Source organism: Panicum virgatum, chromosome 8N (genome assembly GCF_016808335.1).
Source record: "Panicum virgatum strain AP13 chromosome 8N, P.virgatum_v5, whole genome shotgun sequence".
NCBI classification, from domain to species: Eukaryota; Viridiplantae; Streptophyta; class Magnoliopsida; order Poales; family Poaceae; genus Panicum; species Panicum virgatum.
In genome coordinates this window covers 43,802,008-43,821,191 of record NC_053152.1, presented here as the reverse complement: position 1 = coordinate 43,821,191, position 19,184 = coordinate 43,802,008, and the positions used below count along the sequence as shown (strand labels likewise).

Sequence of the window (19,184 nt, the reverse complement as noted above, 5' to 3'; positions counted from 1 at the left end):
CCGTCGTCTCTCATCGCGCCTCCTGCTCCGCCGCTGTCCCCGAGCGCCGCCTGAGCTCCGCCGCCGCCACGCCCCGGCCGCCTTGGACGACAACCCCGCCAGACCGCTCATCGGTGCGCCGCCGTCCCCGGCCCCGTGCCACCTCGTCTTCGCCGCCCAGGCCTCCACTCCGCGCGTGCCCTCATCTTTGCCGGCCCCGGCGGCCTCCACTGCACGCCGCCGCGTAGCCACCCTCTCCACTGCGCGCCGCCGCGCAACCAGCTCCCCGCCTCGTCGTCTAGGGCGGCTACCCTAGGTTTCCCCGGCCTGTGTGTGAGTGTGGCCGCCGGCATTTTCTTTTTTCTTTTCAAATTTTATGTTGTAATTCTGTTTTATATTAACTAGAATTCAATTATGCATATAGATATTTTTAAAATTATATTATGGACATAGTGTTTTATTTATTATATATTAAGTAGAATTGATTTATAGAGACATTATTAGAATGCAATTATGGATATAGTGTTTTCTTTATTTATAGAGAAATAGAGAAGGAAATAGAGAATTAGAGAGAATTTCTTTTATGATGTATTTATTATTTAATTATGTCATTCAAGGACATTAATTATCATATATTCATTATTTAATTATGTCATTCAAAGACTTTAATTTATCATGTATTTATTATTTAATTATATCATTCGAAATCTTTAATTTATCATGTATTTATTATTTAATTATATCATTCGAAGCCTTTAATTTATCATGTATATATTATTTAATTATGTCATTTATATTACTTCTCGAGCTCGCAAACTCGCACTAACACATAATCATTTCTGATAGTTTCCGATCGTTACCGATCCCGACCGAATCGTTTCCGATAGTTTCCGATCGTTACCGATACCGACCGAATTGTTTTCCAATAGTTTCCGATCGTTACCAATACCGACCGAATCATTTCCGATAGTTTCCGATCGTTACCAATACCGACCAAATCGTTACCGATCTAAATATGTGGATTATTTAGAGAATTTTTTAAGGGTTTTATTTGTATTCATATTTTAGTTACGATGGACCCGCGACACACAGACGCGAAAGACGAACAGTTCCTGTTGAATATGATTGGCGAAGGTCAAGGAGATGTCCTTGAACAAGCTGATGATGGCAGCAATACCGACATATATTTGAATATGTCCGGTGATGGAATTGAGCCACCATCTATTCAGGATGCCGCTGCTGCTGAACAAAGTGCTAATGTACATATCACAACTATACTTATTTGTAGTGAAAATCATATTTTCATCTGAATCTATATGAATACTATGAATGTTTTTTTATAGCCGTCTGGATCATCGTCACAGCAGAAAAAGACGAAGCGAGGCCCAACAAAAAAACTGGAAGGGCGGTTCATTATAACGGAAGTTGGTCCATATGGCGAACAGATCGCTCCAGAAGCTGCCGCCAAAAAATTCATAAGATAATCCGGATGTATTGTCAGGGACCACATCCCGATCAGCTTCAGGCTCTGGAAAGCTTCCAATCCAAGCGAGGAACGGGATGCGGTACCCGAAAGAGAAAAAGAATGGTGCTGGCGGGAGCTTAAGAAAAACTTCACGGTTCCAGCTGAATCCGAAGAGATATGCAAGCGCTGGACCCTGAGTAAGATGGCCGAACAGCTGCAATCATTCAAGAAAATTTTGACGAAGAAATATATCAAGACTGGGACCACACCCGTATTTACCGGCGAGCTCGAAAAGCTCAGGGGTCACTGGGATGCATTTGTGGAATACAAGTCTTCAGAGCTTGGGCTTCAGAAGGTGTAGAACGCCAAAGACAATGCCTCGAAGAAAGTGTACCATCACACTCTAGGCCAAGGAGGCTACAAGCTTGCAATACTCAAATAGGAGAAGATGGAGCAGGATCTACTTGACAGAGACATCCAACCTGCGACCATGAACTGGTCTGAAAGGTCAAGGACCTGGTTTTATGGTCACGGGGGAAGCTTGGACCCATTGACTGGTGACTGCATTTATAGGCCAAACATCCAGCGAGCAGCCCAGAGACTACAGGAGGCCATACAAGAGCGGCCGAGGGAACATTCCAGCCGGATAGAGAGAGGGACGAGCTGACTTACGCCCTTGGGAATCCAGAGCATCCGGGCCGCACAAGAGGCAAAGGCGTGGTTCCATGGAAGTATGGGTTCAGAGATTACATTGAATCATATAGAAGCCGGCAAAGAAGAAAGAATGATGAGCAGAGCACTTGCGAAGGCTAGAGGAACGGCTCATGTCACACGATCAAAGACTGGAGGAAGAGGTTCAACGCCAAGTGGCCATAGCAATGAGCCAGCAACAGCAAGCGCAAACGGTGCCTCCAGAGCCTAATGTCACAGCCGATCATCTGTCTCAGCGGAAAAACAGATGCGCTTCCACAGACGTCGCCGTTGTCAAGCCAACGGGGATCCAGGCCGCAGTTGAAGCGACGGTCCCACAATGATTTCCAGTGGATGAGATCACCCAGCGGACACCTTGTGACCTGCAAACTGCCATTAAGAACTTAATGTTCACTGTTGCATACGGTACCGCCATGCCAACCCAACCAGGCGACGTGTACCACGGGCAGCAAATTCCGCCAGGATACACAAGAGTTGGCGTGGAGCAGGTGTGCCAGGGTTGGGAGACGATCGAGCTTGATATTCCTGGAGGCGATGGGGAGAGGACACTAGCAGAAGCCATTCATGGCTACATCCTATGGGATAAGCGCTACATTGTCCTAAAGTCGGATGATCAAACACCAAGACTGGCATCTCAGCATGCCTCTCCAAGGCTGGCATCTCCGCAAAACTCCTCAAGGGCAGCACTGTCTCGGCAAGGTTCACCGGCACATTCTCCATCACCATCATCTCATGCGCCGATAAACACTCAAGCATCACCGTCACCTCCATGGTCACCACCTCTGCAGCCGGCAAAGAAGCAGAAACAGCCGCCGGCAAAGAAGGTAGCTGCACCGGCTAAGGAGCCTCCAAAGAAGATGGAAAAGGAGAAGAAAACCAAGGAGACTCCTATTAAACCCTAAGACATGAGCCTTGAAGAATGCGATCGGATAACTAAAGAAAGATTTAAAGAGCACATCAAGCCGAAGCCGATGCCGGAGCCCGAGAAAGTGATAAATCCAATAGATTTGAAATTTTTTAAGTGAATGTGCGAAGCAAAGAAGAGAAAATTCATTCCGAGAGATCCCCCTTCAGACTACGAACGCACAATTACCAAAACTACTGAGAAAAAGAAGAGACAATCAAAGTCGTTGTCATCCGATGTTCCACAGCTCGGAGCCCAAAACAAACAATCAAAAGAGCCTCTCGTAGTGGGACAGATGACGCAACAACAAGACTTTGTTACATTTTTGAAAGAATTAAACCTGACGGCGGCTCAGATTGCAGGGGGAGAAGATATTCCAAAGGCCGATGTGGTCGTCAAATGGACGTATGAGCTGGGCAAATCTCTTGTACCCCCCGAAGTAGTGTCTGTGCTTCCAACGCAAATGTATAAGCTGCACCAGCACTACATGCGTGCGATGGCCGATTGCATCTTCATGCAGGGCGCAAAGATTAAAGATGACGATTTCTTACGGGGGGGGCTATTATATGGATAAACTGGGAAGAAATTTACCAACTATTCCATCAGGAGGACCTCGACATCTCTATGGTCCGCTTGTGGGTTCTGTAAGTATTTTACTCTCCTTACTTATTGTTTTGCATGATCTCAACATACTGATCCCTTGATTTATTCGGTATCATGTAGAAGGGAGATACAAACTTGTAGGAGAAAGGGATATTCTCACCTCGGCTTCATCGACCCAATTACATGTAATTGGAGGATTCTACGTGACACTTCTGATGAGCTATTCCAAAACTTGTTCAAGTACATAAGCGTTCATCACAACAAGCAAATGATATTGTTTCCTTACAACTTTGCGTGAGTGATTCCTTCCGTCTAACTCTATCTATTCTGTAATCGAATTGTTTAAACCTTAACTACCAAGAACTGCCTCCGTATAATCTTGCAGTGAACACTGGGTCCTAATTGTCATAATTCCTGAGAAGAGCCTACTCGTGGTTATGGACTCATTGAGGAGAAATCCAGAACAATACGAAAATCTACTTAACATGATGAAAAAGTAATTCTACCACTACTCCGTCGATGACCGGTAATTTGAATAACTTTGTTACTTGACTATAATTGTTCTAATCATGCACAGGATTTGGAAACAATTCGCTAAAAATCATTCAGGCAAATTTGACAAGGAATTGAAGATCAAGACAGATTTTGCGGTACGCACTTGGATGATTCGTTGCACGATTCATTAGTTTTATTATATATTCATGTAAATACCTGATAATTTCTTCTCTCTTAAAGTGTATGAGGCAGAAACAAGACACTAATTTATGCGCATACTATGTATGCGAGAACATCCATGGTTTGGTAGGTCCTCCAAGGGCCTAAACAGATTGGGAGGAGGAAGTAAGTAAAAAACTTGTTAATATTTGAACTCGTATTTTAATTAGTCGAATTTAATTATCCCCTTTTTCCATAGGTCGAGGAGATGCGTGAAAAACTCATACCGGAGGAAAAGATTATGGCGATTCAAGAACAATTGTCCGGATTTATTGTTGAGCAAGTCCTCGATCCAATAGGCGGATTCTATTATGATGGACTATCTAATATTGACAATCGCAGCAAATATGATAATATACGTGTATATATGTAATTAAGAACGAATATACCTATGTAAATATATATGTGTGTGTATGTATTAAATTTCTATTTATGAGTATGTATGTATTATATATATAAGCACTCCAATAATATATATGTGTATATATATATTTATATAATATTGGTCCTAGACATTTTCATATGTAAAGGAATTCACATGTATAGATATGTGTATACATATATATATATAAGTGAATTAATTTATATATGAAAACTATCTAGGACAAATATTATATAAGTAACTATATATATATATTAGTGGAGATCATACACACTGAATTCCAATACATAAGTTTAATTGAAATGCAAAAGTATAATTGAAATAGAAAAAAATTGAGAAAAGGAAAACAAGAAAAAAAAGGGACTTTTTGTCCCGGTTTGGAACACCAACCGGGACAAAAGGGTGCGTCAGCCACGTGGCGCTGGCAGCACCTTTTGTCCCGGTTGCCAGACACGGGACAAAAGGACCCCCCTTTTGTCCCGGCCTGGCGTTCCCGGTTGGGAAACCGGGACAACAAGGGTTTCCCAACCAGGACAAATTAGCGTTTCTGTATTAGTGCCCCGCGCGCGGCCCTGCGCGCCCGCCCTGGACCAATTTATAGGGGCGGCCGGGGGGTGAGCCGCCCCTAGAAACACCATGTAGGGGCGGCTCGCCATTTGTAGGGGCGGCCGGGGGTGAGCCGCCCCTACAAATGTTATTTCTAGGGGCGGATGAATTGCTACAGTGCCTACGGCTATTTGTAGCAACGGGCCAAATTTAGGTCCATTCCTAAAAAAAATTAGGGCGTTGCTACATATCATTTTTGTAGTAGTGCAACCAAACATGTTTGAGGGCCACATCCAAGATGAATTTTTAAATTAAACAACCAATATCAGATCAGCATCGGGTAGCTTTTGGGAAGAAAACTGTACGCACGCAGTGTGAGTTGTGACCCACTACGAATGCGACTTAGGCAGCGATCGAGGCTATCTAGCTCCTGGAGGACTGATGTTGGTTAGCGAATCTTAAGGTAGCCATATAGGGTTTCTGACGGTCGTTGCACGGCGAGTTTGGTTGGTGAGTCATTTTCTAGTGCGTCCTTCGTGCTGCTGTCGGACGCTAAACGTTTCGACGTGCCCCTATTGGGATTATATATCGGGCAATAGAATCTATGAAAATCTAGCAGTGCGCCGCCGCGTCTGGTACCGAAATACCTCAATCCTGCCTTTTTCCCTTTGGAGCACCGAACACTTGTTGTTCTAGTGCAATTTTAATTTATTCTGTACTTCAATTTCCAAGTCCAGATAATCAAAATGAGATAATTTACTGTGCATGCGATAACGATGGCACGTACTGGGCACCTGACGCACATATCCATGTGAAAGCGATCGGGTGCTCTAGCATAAGAGGGAGAGGGGGTGAATTAGGCAACTTAAAACCTTAACCTTAGGCTCCAACTAGTTTGCACAAAAACTTAAACTAAAACAAACTATCTAGATGTGCAACTACGGTTCTTCTAGTGTAAAACCCTCATCCCAAAAGAGTCATGCAACCTATAGCCAATCCTATCAAGAAATTACTCTAGAAAGTAAAAGCACAAAGGTTGCAATATGAAATGCGGAAACTTAAATAAGAGGGATGAGAGGAAGAAAACTCTCGATACAAGGATTTATCCCGTGGTTCGGATTGCGACAAAGGCGCCCCTACATCCACGTTGTTGAAGCACTCAAAAAGAGTAGTGTTTCCGGCAATCAAGTCTCTTCCGTGAACACAATCACGATCACCTTGATCCCGCTTTCCACTAAGAAGCTTCTCCACTAAGGGTGGGGGTCTCCACGTCCCCCACACAAGATCGTCGACGCCGCTCCACACCAAGCCGGAGGGTCGAAGACGTGCCGGCGAGGCACCAAGACTCCAAGGAGGCCGGCGCACCGAAGTACAATGGTGGTTCACTATAGAACCAGCTCACAAGCCACAACACCTTGCTCTCACACTCTCTAAGGAGCTAACCTAGCTCTAACACTCACAAAAGTGTGCTAAGGACTAAAGATTTGATCACTAAGCTCTTGGATGGTTTGGAGGTGTTCTTGGGTGTGTATGGAACTTCTAGAAACTCCAGCAAGCTTCAAATGGCCAGGGGATGGCATATATATAGCCCACCAACTCAAAGGAGCCATTACTAGCAGTTAACAGCTTTCCAGCGTAGGCGTCGGTTCATCCGGTGTTACACCGTCGGTTCAACCGGTCACTCTAGACACTGAAGTAGCCGTTGAGCTTCCTGACATGCTACCACGCTGACTCAGCAGGCGTCGGTTAAACCGATGCTGAGGCATCGGTTAAACCGGTCTTCAAGTTTTCTTCTCAGCTTCCTGCTTCTGACGTGGCAATGCACCGACGAGGCGTCGGTTAATCCGGTCCTGAAGGATCTTCTGTAGCAAGGCGTCGGTTAATCCGGTCCTGAAGGATCTTCTGCAGCATGCCAAACATGCTCTCTGGACAATGCCCCGATGCATGCACCGACACCTATTTTCTCCCCATCGGTTCAACCGATGCCTCTTGATTTCTTCATTTGATCTTCAAGACGCGCTGCTTGTTGCACTTATGGCCCTGCGTCGGTTTATCCGGACTGCATCGGATACACCGATGACCCCACCATCGGTTAAACCGGTGCAACTGTTTTCTACAGAACTCGTCCAATTCAGTGTTTCTTTGAATTCTTTCTTCGTGTTTTGCTTTGCAAGGGCTTTTTACTTGATCCCTGGGACTTGAAACATTCACTTGACAAACTCATTAGTCCCATTAATTGCGTTGTCATACAATCACCAAAATCACTCGAAATGGCATAAATGGTGTCATGTTTGTTACACCATGCCCCGTAGTACCGTTTCATTTGGGGAGAGGGTACGTGTGACCCATTCCATTCTGGGTATGGGTCGGGTTATTAATTCACATAATCACAGCAGATTTATCTAATGCTGTGAAATTTCTGTGGTACGGTGGCTCCCCCCCCCCCCTCTCTCTATCTCTCTCTCTCTGACCCAAGAACACCCTCGATCTCATTAACGCAGATCTGTCTCCTTAGTTGGTCTTTACATATGCCAATTTATTGAATCGGTGAGCTGTACTCTGTAGATGGATTTGGGATACTTTCTGGTATGTGCAGACCTGGGAGAGGACTGGGCAAGGTGGATGCCATGGACTTACGATCTTCTCTCCCTTGCTCGCCAATTGAGCAATCCACTAACCCCTCCCCTTGTACGTACGCCTTATACAACTAGTATTCGGGCAACTAGAGCGTCCACCGTGGAGAAGTGCCTCTAGCTCCCCACATATAGATGCACAGTAAAGTATAGTACAATCCATTAGGTAATATAAATATAATAACAAGCTATCTAGCTCGTCAGTTGAGCCAACGTATAGTATTCATTCCCACTGCCATGGCCTCGGCTTTAAGCAGCAGCGCGCAGCTCCTCCTGCTCTTCCTCCTCATTTCCACTTATTGCTTTCTCTTACCCTCATCCCTAGATGCTAAGGAAACTAACAATAACAGCACTGTAGCGGCAGTAGCCTCGCCGAAACTCTCCTTCAGCTTCGACTTCTCCAATGCATCCAGCTACGAAGCAGGCGACATCCGGTTGGAGGGCAACGCCTCGGTGCACGGCAATCTGATCGACCTAGCCTGCGACTCGTTCGGGCAGAGCCCTGACGGCTGCATGGGGCGGATGTCGTACAACCACCCGGTGCAGTTCCACGACGACACAACCCTGGCGAGCTTCAACACAAGCTTCATCTTCATGATCAAGCCCAACAACGAACCCGCGCCGGGGGACGGCATAGCGTTCTTCATCTCCGGTTACCCATCAAGCATGCCGCCCAACTCCAACGGGGGATGCCTCGGCCTCATTAACGACGACACCGCAGCCTACGGTGCAGGACAGTTCGTCGCCGTCGAGTTCGACACGTACAAGAATGAAGACTGGGGGGATCCCAGCGACAACCACATAGGCGTCGACATCAACAGTGTCCGCTCGGCGAACACGACAGATCTGAGCACCGCATCAGCTGCTAGCTTGCCGAGCCTGAAAGCAAGAAATGCCACCATGACAGCGACAATCCAATTTGACGGCGCCACCGGGATGCTGGTTGCCTCCCTTGGGTTCCATGGCCAGCCCTCTGTGCAACCCGCTGTGGTCACTTATGTCTTGCAAGATCCGGAGTCGTTGCTTCCGCGGGAAGTGGCGGTGGGGTTTTCAGCGGGCACCGGCACTTCCACTCAGCTCCATCAGATACTCGCATGGTCCTTCAACTCCACTCTTGCTGCTCCGACGACTCCACCTAAAGGTACATATACGTGCACTGCATATATGCACTCCTTGTTCTTGATAGAAGCACGTACAGGTGTTCTTGTTGGGCCTTTTACGGCCTTTAAGAAAGAATTAGCTAGCTAGTCAAGGATTTTTGTTGCCCAATTTATATGTTTTCCTAGGGTGAAAATAAATTAGAACAAATAATCTCTAACCACCATTTCCAAAAAATAGTATATATGGTGTGAGTGCATTTTGTAGTTTAGTACGCGCTGCACATGGCGTCCGGCCTTGTTCATCTATCTATCTATTATCTTAGTGTTTGGCTAATAAATGGAGCCTCCATGTTCGCTCTTAATGTCTAGGAAATCCCACATTAATCTGAGAAAAAAACTAAAATTACCCACCACTGCCATTATGATAAAAATTAGCCTAAAATAGCCCGTGCCTAATTAAAATCACTCACTATTTTTAATATTAAAATCTAAATATACTATAAATAAATATTTTATGTCCAAGTCAACGTCATATATTACATCTTAGAGTTTGGAGTAACAAATATGCTAATACCCTCATGTCGGGTTAGGAAGCAACATCACACGTGGATATATAGGAAAATAATGTCAAATTAAGAAGTTACATATCTCATTTGGAAATGATTATAAATAAATACCATATCTAAACCACAAGCTATGTCACTACTACACAAATCTTAACCGAGGCGGTCAAAAAGTATTAACCGAGGCAGTATTTGCAACCGCCTCGGAGCGAAGGCCACGGTTAATCGAGACATTAACCGAGGCGGTTTCTATGTCCGCCTCCATTAATGGATTAACCCAGACGGTTTTTTATAATGCAACTGCCTCGATTAATCGAATAAAAAAATTAAAAAAACAAAAGCCCGGCCAAGCCCATTGAGGGCCCGCCTAGCCCATCTGCTGCCGCTACTGCGTCCTGCCGCCGCTGTCCACCGCCGGCTCTAGATCTGGAACTTCCACGTGCAGGAGACCGCTCCCGCTGCTGCACGCAGGCCGCCCTACTATGCCGCGGGCCCTACTCCGCCGCTCCGTCCTGCCCCAGATCCGGCGTCCAGCGATGAAGAGGAGTGGAAACCGTGAGGGAGCGAGGGGGATGTGAGGGGTCAGGGAGCGGAGGAGGTGCTGACCTGGTGGTCGGAGAGGGAGAGCTCGGCGATGAGGTCCCACGGCGAGCGGCTGATGAGCTCGGTGATGAGGTCCACGCTCCGCCTGCCCGCGTCGTGGTCCGCCCGCACGTCCACCCCGCTCCGCACCGCCAGGAGCACCGCCGCCGCTGCCGCTTCGCGCCCCCGCTCCGCTCCGCGCCTCGCGCTGCCGGCCGCCCACCCCGCTCCGCACCTCGCACCGGTGCGCCGTCGCCATGCGGTGGAAGGAGAGAGGGAGAAGGGAGAGAGGGGCGGCGGCGGCGGGAGTAGAGGGAGGGAGGTGAGTGGAGGGCCGATGCGAGGGGAGGGGGAGAGAGAGTAGGGTTAGAGTTTTGCTCAATAATGGGCTCATATGGGCTGGGCCTGATTTTTGGAGGCAGATGTCTTATACATGTTCGCCTCGGTAAATGATTAATCAAGGCGGGTATTTCTAACCGGCTCGGTAAATAAAACAATCGTCTCGGTTAATCTATTTTGCGAGGCAATTTTTTAACCGCCTCGGTTAATCTATTTTGAGAGACGGTTTTTTTAACCGCCTCGGTTAATAAAAAATGACCGCCTCGGTTAATGCCGGGCGGTTAAAAATTGTGCCCGCCTCCGAGCCCATTTTAAAGCCTCGGTTAATCAGATTTTGTAGTAATGTGTAGTACTTGATTACAGATAAATACCATATCTTCGTTGGCGGTTGGAATGACCAGGAAGGTTAGGGGAGGAGATGGAAGCATCCAGAGTGCAATGAGCAGCATCTTTGCAAACCGCGAGATGTGTTATAGCGGTCGGGATGGATTTGACAAGGTGAACGTGCCGGCGTAACTTGAAGGATGGAGGCGATGAAGTGACAATGCTGGTGAAGGGAAACTTCGACTATATCATCGATCCTAACCAATTAGCCTCGCCAGGTGGGCTGCAATGTGGCATCAGATGGGATAGCTCAACAAGATTTTGAATTGGTTGCACATGAAGAACATGCAAACACATGTTTGCCAAGGCTGAGGATGGAGACGTTTTTGACATATTAATAAGTAGTATTAGCCTGAAACGGTTGGCCATCGGCCGTCAACGGACAACGAGTGATCTCCTGTGGAAACCTAAGGAAGTACTGAACGTAGTTGTAGAAGGTGCAGGTGAGGCAAGACGCTTTCGAGGTCAGCGGTCACTACTGGAAAACGAGCCAAAGGTCCTGGCCAAAGGTACCAGCTCATGTTGCAACCGATATTAATACTAGGCATTGGTACCAGTTGAAACAACAGCCGGTACTCTTGGCCTGCGCCAAGCGCCAGAAAATTGCGCCGCGTCAGAAACCGGTACCAATTGAATATCAAAGATACCGGTTAATACCATGAGCCGGTTCCGATTGGCCCAAGCATGAATGGCACCGGATAATGGCACGAACCGGTGTCTTTGAAGCAGACATTAGCACCGGGTCAAGTCATGACCCGGTGCCAATGCATCCTTGTCGCAATATTTTAAAGTCCCTGGCCCGGAACCTGAGCTCTCATCTCTCTACCCCTCATTTCTCTACCTCTCATCTCTCTCATCTCCTGGAGTTCGCCACCGTGCACGGACCGGCGGCGGAGGGGCATGGCCGAGGAGCGGCCTACCCCCGACGGCGGAGCGGCGGGCCGAGGAGCGGCGGCAGCCGGCGCGGGTGTGGGGCGGGGCGAGCCTCCCCTGCTCCGGCCCTGCTCGCCGCGGCACATCCACCAGTGAGGTCCCGGAGACTCCCTCAACTTCCCTCTCCGACGACTGGGCTCACCTCGACGAGACGACCTCGCACGCAGAAGCCGTCGGCGATTGCAGACGGGTCCTTGATGAGGCACGGGTTCCCGCGCGGCTTCCGCTTTGTGCCCACGGAGCTAGAGCTCATCCACCTCCTCTCCCACCGGATCCACTGTGGCAAGCTCCTCCTTTGTGAATGGTTCTTCCAAAAATTGCAAGTCCACATTGGCCTGCAGTAGGGCTTCCAAGTCAAAGAACATGTTTTGGTATTCAGCCTTTCCTTATATTCAAACCATAACTAATCAGCCTTATCCTGAGTCTGGTTAAAATGAACTGTACTATCCTGAAGTACAGTAAAAGGTTCTTATTGAATTTACTAGTAGAATTTGTATAAAAAAAACTTTGTTCCCTCATTCCCAAATTTGACCCCCCCCCCCCCCCCCAACACAACACACAACACACATAACAGTACTGTTGATGATGTTTAGTCTCGTTCTTTGCTTCCCGTGCAATCTGTGTCGATGAGGCAGAAAGACAAGCTTTTCGTCTCTGTAATACTTACTGTCAGACCTGAAACGCAACATACTATTAAGAGTCTTCAAAACCCTGTCCTAGAAATCCAGACCTGATAAGAAAAGTAACGTCAGATAGCAGAACTCTGCTACGGAGGTGATATCTGACAGAAAATGCCCAGTGCCCAATTAGGTCAAATATTGAAGGCCGTGAAAGCCTTGCACCTCGATTGATTGCTGCTTCATGCCTAATAAAAATTGCGAGATGAGGCAGGGTGAGAAGAAGAGGGCTCGCGTCACAGGTAGTGACTGAAGGCGGGGTCAGGGATGTTCTCCGGGTAACGCCCAGCAGCCTAGCCGCACCTGCTCCAGCTGTTCCTGAATCCTGTAGCAAGAAGGAACAGAGAAGGAATCGACTATCGAGAAAGAGGCTTAGGATAATGCAGGCAACAAAAGAAGGGAGGATCGACATCCATGCAATATGGCGGCAGAGGAGGCTCAAGAGACGGCAAGGACGGCGGTAGGAGTGCAGCGGTTAAGGTGCAGCCGCGCAGCCATGACCGTAAATTTCTTGTTTTTCCTTTTTCTCTATTTTTAGCCGGCCTTTTTTGTGCCATAATTATAGGAGGAGTCCCTTCGACCTTTCCATCATGTGAGGGTCATGATGCGCATTACATGGCCAGGACTGACTTCTTTCATACAAAACTATTACAGTTTTCATAATGGATTAGGATAAAGCGCGACTAGTCGCGCGGACGTATAATGCGCGACCCCTGCTTCTTTCCGTTTTGCTTCATATCCATGTACAACTGGTCTGCATAGGTTATTTTTAGCATGAACTTTCTTCATAAAAAATATTTTATCTCCACCGTACTATCTCCGTTTTGAATACCGATTGTATCGTTGTGTTCTACATAACGAGACGAACAAAACTAGATCTTACTTTCATATATTTTGAAGAGATTTTGCGATGGTAGTAAGTTGTTTGTTATTTACATAAGGTGCCATAAAACGAAAGCTTTTATACACATAAGTTGCTACACATATAAGATAAAATTTGCCAGAAAAATAAGTCTGTTTCCATACTCATAAGTCATATAAAAAATATTTCTAAAATAAAAATTTTCACATATGTATAACAAAAAATTGCCATAAAACAGAATCTATTATACATATGAGTTGTCACATATGTAAAATATAAGTTGACACACATATAAGATGAATGTTTTCACAAAAAATATATTTATAAGTTGTCCTAGAAACAAACTTACCACAAAATAATAATTTGTTATAAATATAAGTTGTCACAAAAATAAAATATGTTATACGCATAAATTGTCACAAGCACAAGATGTCACACACGTAAGTAGTAAAGAATGACTAAGTTGTCATACACATAAGTTTATATACAAGTTGCACACATATAAAATGGAATCTGTTATACACATAAGTTGCTACACATATAAGATATTAGTTACTATAACAAAATCTATCATACACTCATAAACATAAATTGACACAAAACAAAAATTTCTATGCGCATAAGTTGTCGCCACAGGAAACCAATATACACATAAGTTGCTACGAGAAAGAGAGGATGTAATCACAAAAGTTGGTAGTAATGCAAAATATCATCAAAATATATGCAAGTGTGGTCTAGTTTTGTTCATCTCGCCATGTAGAACACAATGGTGTAATCGATTCTCAAAATGGAGATAATATGAAGGAGATATAACATTTATTGGACAAGCAATATTAAAAAAAAAGAAGCCTGCAAGGGACGGAGGAAGGCAAGCCAGGGGAGGTGGGAGGCATGGCACGCGTGGGCTGCATGCACATCAGCCCGTGGCCAATTAATTTGCTGGGCCAGCCCAACATCGCGTGGGTCGCGCAATAAGTAGTCAGCGCGACTGATCATTCGTTAGATTTTTTCCTTTCATAATCTCTGAGCACTTGATATAGGTGGATAATTTAGAAGAAGAGTAGGGGTTACTTTAGATTATTTTCATAATGTTAGAGGTGGATAATTTAGATACAGATTTGGGGGGCTTACTTTACACTGTTTTTTATAATGGCGATGGTGGGCAATTTGTTAGAAAATAGAGTAGATCAATGGTTTTTGTTATCAATGGTGATTAGAGTCTACTGAATTGATGGCCAGATCTTTGCAATTTTTGTGAGAATTCTAGAAATTCTTTTGATCCAATTGATGGCCAGATGTTTCTACAATTTATTAGGGAAAAAACACCAATTTGATCCAAAGCTCAATAATTGTCAGAAACAGAACTTTAGGATTAAGCCGTTAGCCCATAAATACAAAAGTCAATGTCCATACAGGAAAAAAAAGGTTAAAAGACAATGACTATTTTTTATAATGGCGATGGCAGGCAATTTGTTAGAAAACAAAGTAGATCAATGGTTTTTATTATCAATGGTGATTAGAGTCTACCGAATTGATGGCCAGATGTTTTCTACTTTTGTGAGAATTCTAGAAATTTTTTTTGCTACAATTGATGGCCAGATGTTTCTAGAATTTATTAGGGAAAAAAAAGAACACCATTTTGATCCAAAGCTCAATTATTGTCGGAAAAGAACTTTAGGATTAAGCCGTCAGTCCACAAATGCAAAAGTCAATGTCCATACAAGAAAAAAAAGGTTAAAAGACAATAGTTCAATGTAACAATTTTGGGACAAACTTGTTAGCTTAATGATTTTTACCAACTAAAAAAATATTTTCCACAAAATATTGGGTGTAGATTTGGACACCTATGTCCGTCCAAAGATAGGTTCACCATGCCAACTTTTCATGTGATGTTACCCTTTATATTACTTTTCTTGGGTCTTCCATGAACTTAAAACTTTGTCTAACACTATTGCATACCCAAATGGTGGAATTGTCTAATCAATTAACCAACTGATTTTTTTTGTTAATTATGATGCAAGGATGGCGCACAAGCATAGTTCTGGCCATTGCCGTGGTTGCTCCTACACTTTCATTGTTTATATGCGGCATTATTTCCTTCAAATTCATCAAAAGGCACAGAAAAGGTTAGGAATCTACCGAAAAATGATATTAGAATATTTCCCTCTCAAGACATTGAGCTGCTGTTTTGTTCCAGTGCTATATCATCATCACTTTTAACGAAATCCAATGCTGTAGCATCATCACTTTTAACGGAATGACATCACACCCAACACTGATTCTAGGTAATAGTTCACAAGATGAGGGTGAGGTGAATGTGAACCAAGAAGACGAAGTACTAGTCAGGGCGGCAGGAATGAGTTCTGAGTTCACTGTTTATGACATTTTGCAAGTATTGGAGGCTACAAATAACTTCTCGGAAGAAAATAAACTTGGGCAGGGAGGATTTGGTCCAGTATATAAGGTAAGGGAGAAAAGGCATATGCATTGAGAACACAAAAAGAGAAAGAAAACAAACCAAGTAGAGGACCAGTCCTCATGTTTGGGATTAAGGGTGGTTCTCCCTGATTCTTTCTCTTATCAATCAACAAAATTTCTGATTCAAAACAAGCCTTTAAATGTTATGCAAGTAACTGTGCTTTGCTCACTGCCTTTGTCAGAAGGTTAATCAATTGTCGAACAGGATACAGCTGAATTCAAAGATGTATCATTGACTAAACTCTTTTCATATTCTCTCTAGGGCCGATTTCGTGATGGATTGGAGATAGCCGTAAAAAGACTAGCTTCACATTCGGGGCAAGGGTTCAGAGAGTTCAAAAATGAAATCGAGCTCATAGCCAAGCTCCAGCACACAAATCTGGTTGGGCTCTTGGGATGTTGCTGTCAGAGAGATGAGAGATTACTAATCTACGAGTATATGCCAAACAAGAGCTTGGACTTCTATATTTTCGGTAGTACTTCTCGAGCATATCATAGTACATACAAGCTTTGTTTAGTGCTGACAGCTAAAGTCTTTTATATTATATATCTATGCTTAACTGACTTGCAGATGAAATACGAAGGGTTTTACTAGATTGGAATAAACGCTTGGCCATAATAGAAGGGATAGCGCAAGGAATTCTGTATCTGCATAAGCACTCTCGGCTACGTGTCATCCATAGAGATCTTAAAGCAAGCAACATACTCCTTGACCGTGAAATGAATCCCAAAATTTCAGACTTCGGTCTCGCAAAAATATTTACCTTAAATGATACTGAAGGAAACACAAAAAGGATTGTCGGGACATAGTAAGTTTTCTTACAAATCCGTCCATCCTTGATTAAAAACCTAGTATATATGTACAAAAGCTTGACATCAAAGTTTTTTTTATATTTTATTTCAGTGGTTATATGGCTCCAGAGTATGCTTCTGAGGGCCTCTTCTCAATCAAATCTGATGTATTTAGCTTTGGTGTGTTGATTCTTGAAATCATCAGTGGAAAAAGAAATTCAAGTTTACATCAATACGGGGACTTCATAAACCTTCTTGGACATGTGAGTTTTTTCAATGTCGTTTGAATACCACATGTAAAATATGGAAGCTAACCTTGGATTCTAAACACCAAATATACATCAATATTATTCCACGTTGTGCACTATTCCTTTTCTTTAGGAGAGTACAAAAGCTTTAGTAACTAGGTGAATACCCCATGCTTTGCTGCAGGATTTTGAGTAAGATTTTCGATAAACTATGAACAAAAGATGCAAAATATTTAGGAGGAAGAGGAGATTATGGGTTGGAAGGATAGTCTGTATTTATTTGCTCGCATAAACGATGAAAATATGGAGATAGATAATGGTTATTTAGTTGTTCGTATAAATGGTGCACTTGTAGAGATCACGTTGAAAACCATGTGAGCGATCTCTTGGATGAAAATTATGGACTTTTAAGTTTTTCTTTGATTAATTAATGAATGGAGAAGAAATAAATAAATGAGATGTGCATCTAATGGATAGAAGACATGTATGAAATTGTATCGGACGGATATGATAATTAAGGTGATGTGGCTGCTTGGGAGAAGAGAGAAATAACATTTATGACACTTATTGGGTTCTAATTATATAAGATATATAGATATATAACTCTTGTACTTGGTGTAGATGTCAGAGATTTATTTCTTTTATCTGAAAGAAATAACATTTATGTATTTTAGTCATTCTTTTCCAGGCATGGCAGTTGTGGAAAGATGAATTATGGCTTCAATTAGTGGACACTTCACTAGGCGCTGAGTGCCATACACTACCGATGAGGAGATGTATTAATGTTGCATTGTTATGTGTGCAAGAGAATGCAGTCGATAGACCCACTATGTCAGAAGTGATAACGATGCTATCTAGTGATAATATGGTCCTACCTGAACCTAAGCACCCGGCGTATTTCCATGTAAGAGTGGGAATTGAAGAAACGTCGTCCCATGTAGTTGATTCATTTGGTGTTAACGATGTTACAGTATCTGCTCTACACGGAAGGTAGTTTTCTAATTTAATTCCAGATCATGTTGAGATTAGTATTTCGGTCCATTCAAGGGCTTTATTTTGTCTTAACACCGAAATTATAAATTAGTAACGGTAAGTGAGACACTATTCCAGAATGGCTTCTTCTAATAATACTAGACTGCTGGGGATTCAAAGATGAAATCCGTGAAACAACTATGCTTGCTTCAGATCAGGACAGGAGCGTTTGATGATTCAGCACTGCTGAGCACAACATCTGTGTAACTTCTGTAGTTCCATACTTCCATTTGACCGTTTCATGCATAGGCAGTTAAGCACTGCCACACTGATAAGTAATGAGAGATAAGAAAGTACGACTAAACATTTGTACCATTCTTACATTCAAACGATGAGCCCATTTGGAAAATTTGCTGGCAAGGTTTTTTACACTTACGTCTCTCCGAGTATATGTTCTTCTGTCAATAGAAAATAATAACAATAAACCTTTTAGTCATTATTTTTACGCCCTTGCGAAGAGTCATGGGAGTTAGTAGTGGGAGTTTATGGAGGGAATTAACATGGGAATTAACAATAAACCGTTTTACCCCTAGATTTGATTTCAGCAAGACTAACACATTTATTTTGAAAAATTTCAGCATGACAATAACAAGATCCAAAGTGATAAGATGAATTTCAGCATGACAATAACAAATTTAGATGCTAAAATTCAGCTGAAATTCATCCTGTTAATTTGGATCTTGTTACTATCATGCTGAAATTTTTCAAAATAAATGTGTTATTGTCATGCTGAAATCAAATTCATGGGTAAAACAGTCTTTTCTCTAAGACTTAACACCGTTAGACACCTAAGCTAACGGTAGTGTCATATAGGCAACAAAAACTCAACTTGAGTATATATAGGCAAGTTTTCAAGTTTGAGTGTCAAGTGACCTTCTGCTGGCACCAACACCAAAGTGTGCAGATAATTGGGTGCTAGCAAAAGCTTGGACTGCATTATCCACGCCATTGCAGTCACAAAAGTACTCCAAGCGTACCACGCTTCTGGACAGATCAATAGCGCTTTGCTGCCTTTCGTATCCTGAGCTGTCATAAGGTTCCAGCGAGCAAGCAGAATTGTGCCGAAGCGAACCTCAGCATCGCAGCTGAATCAATCCTTCACCAACTTGCATCCTGACAAACATTATTGTACATGTGGTGTTGCCCGGATTCGAACAACAATTCAAAACAATCCCAACAGGAACAACAACCAGGTAGTCTCTTGCTTTCCACACCGGGCGACGTTATTTAGAGCGCGCGCGCTAGGGGCGCATGCAG

The 19,184-nt window shown here is 43.8% G+C and overlaps 2 protein-coding genes across 2 annotated transcripts; both read left to right on the top strand.

The window, feature by feature from the left end:
* The first annotated feature begins 8,174 nt into the window (after positions 1-8,174).
* LOC120685109 (concanavalin-Br-like) lies at positions 8,175-9,185 on the top strand. The gene has a single exon (XM_039966946.1). The coding sequence runs from the start codon at positions 8,175-8,177 to the stop codon at positions 9,183-9,185; it is 1,011 nt and encodes a 336-aa protein (XP_039822880.1).
* Positions 9,186-15,280: 6,095 nt separating this feature from the next.
* On the top strand, positions 15,281-18,215 carry LOC120684348 (G-type lectin S-receptor-like serine/threonine-protein kinase RKS1). Its single transcript, XM_039966214.1, has 6 exons — positions 15,281-15,503; positions 15,663-15,841; positions 16,118-16,328; positions 16,427-16,664; positions 16,760-16,910; positions 17,584-18,215. The coding sequence occupies exons 1-6, from the start codon at positions 15,389-15,391 to the stop codon at positions 17,887-17,889; spliced, it is 1,200 nt and encodes a 399-aa protein (XP_039822148.1). The 5' UTR covers positions 15,281-15,388; the 3' UTR covers positions 17,890-18,215.
* Positions 18,216-19,184: the final 969 nt, after the last annotated feature.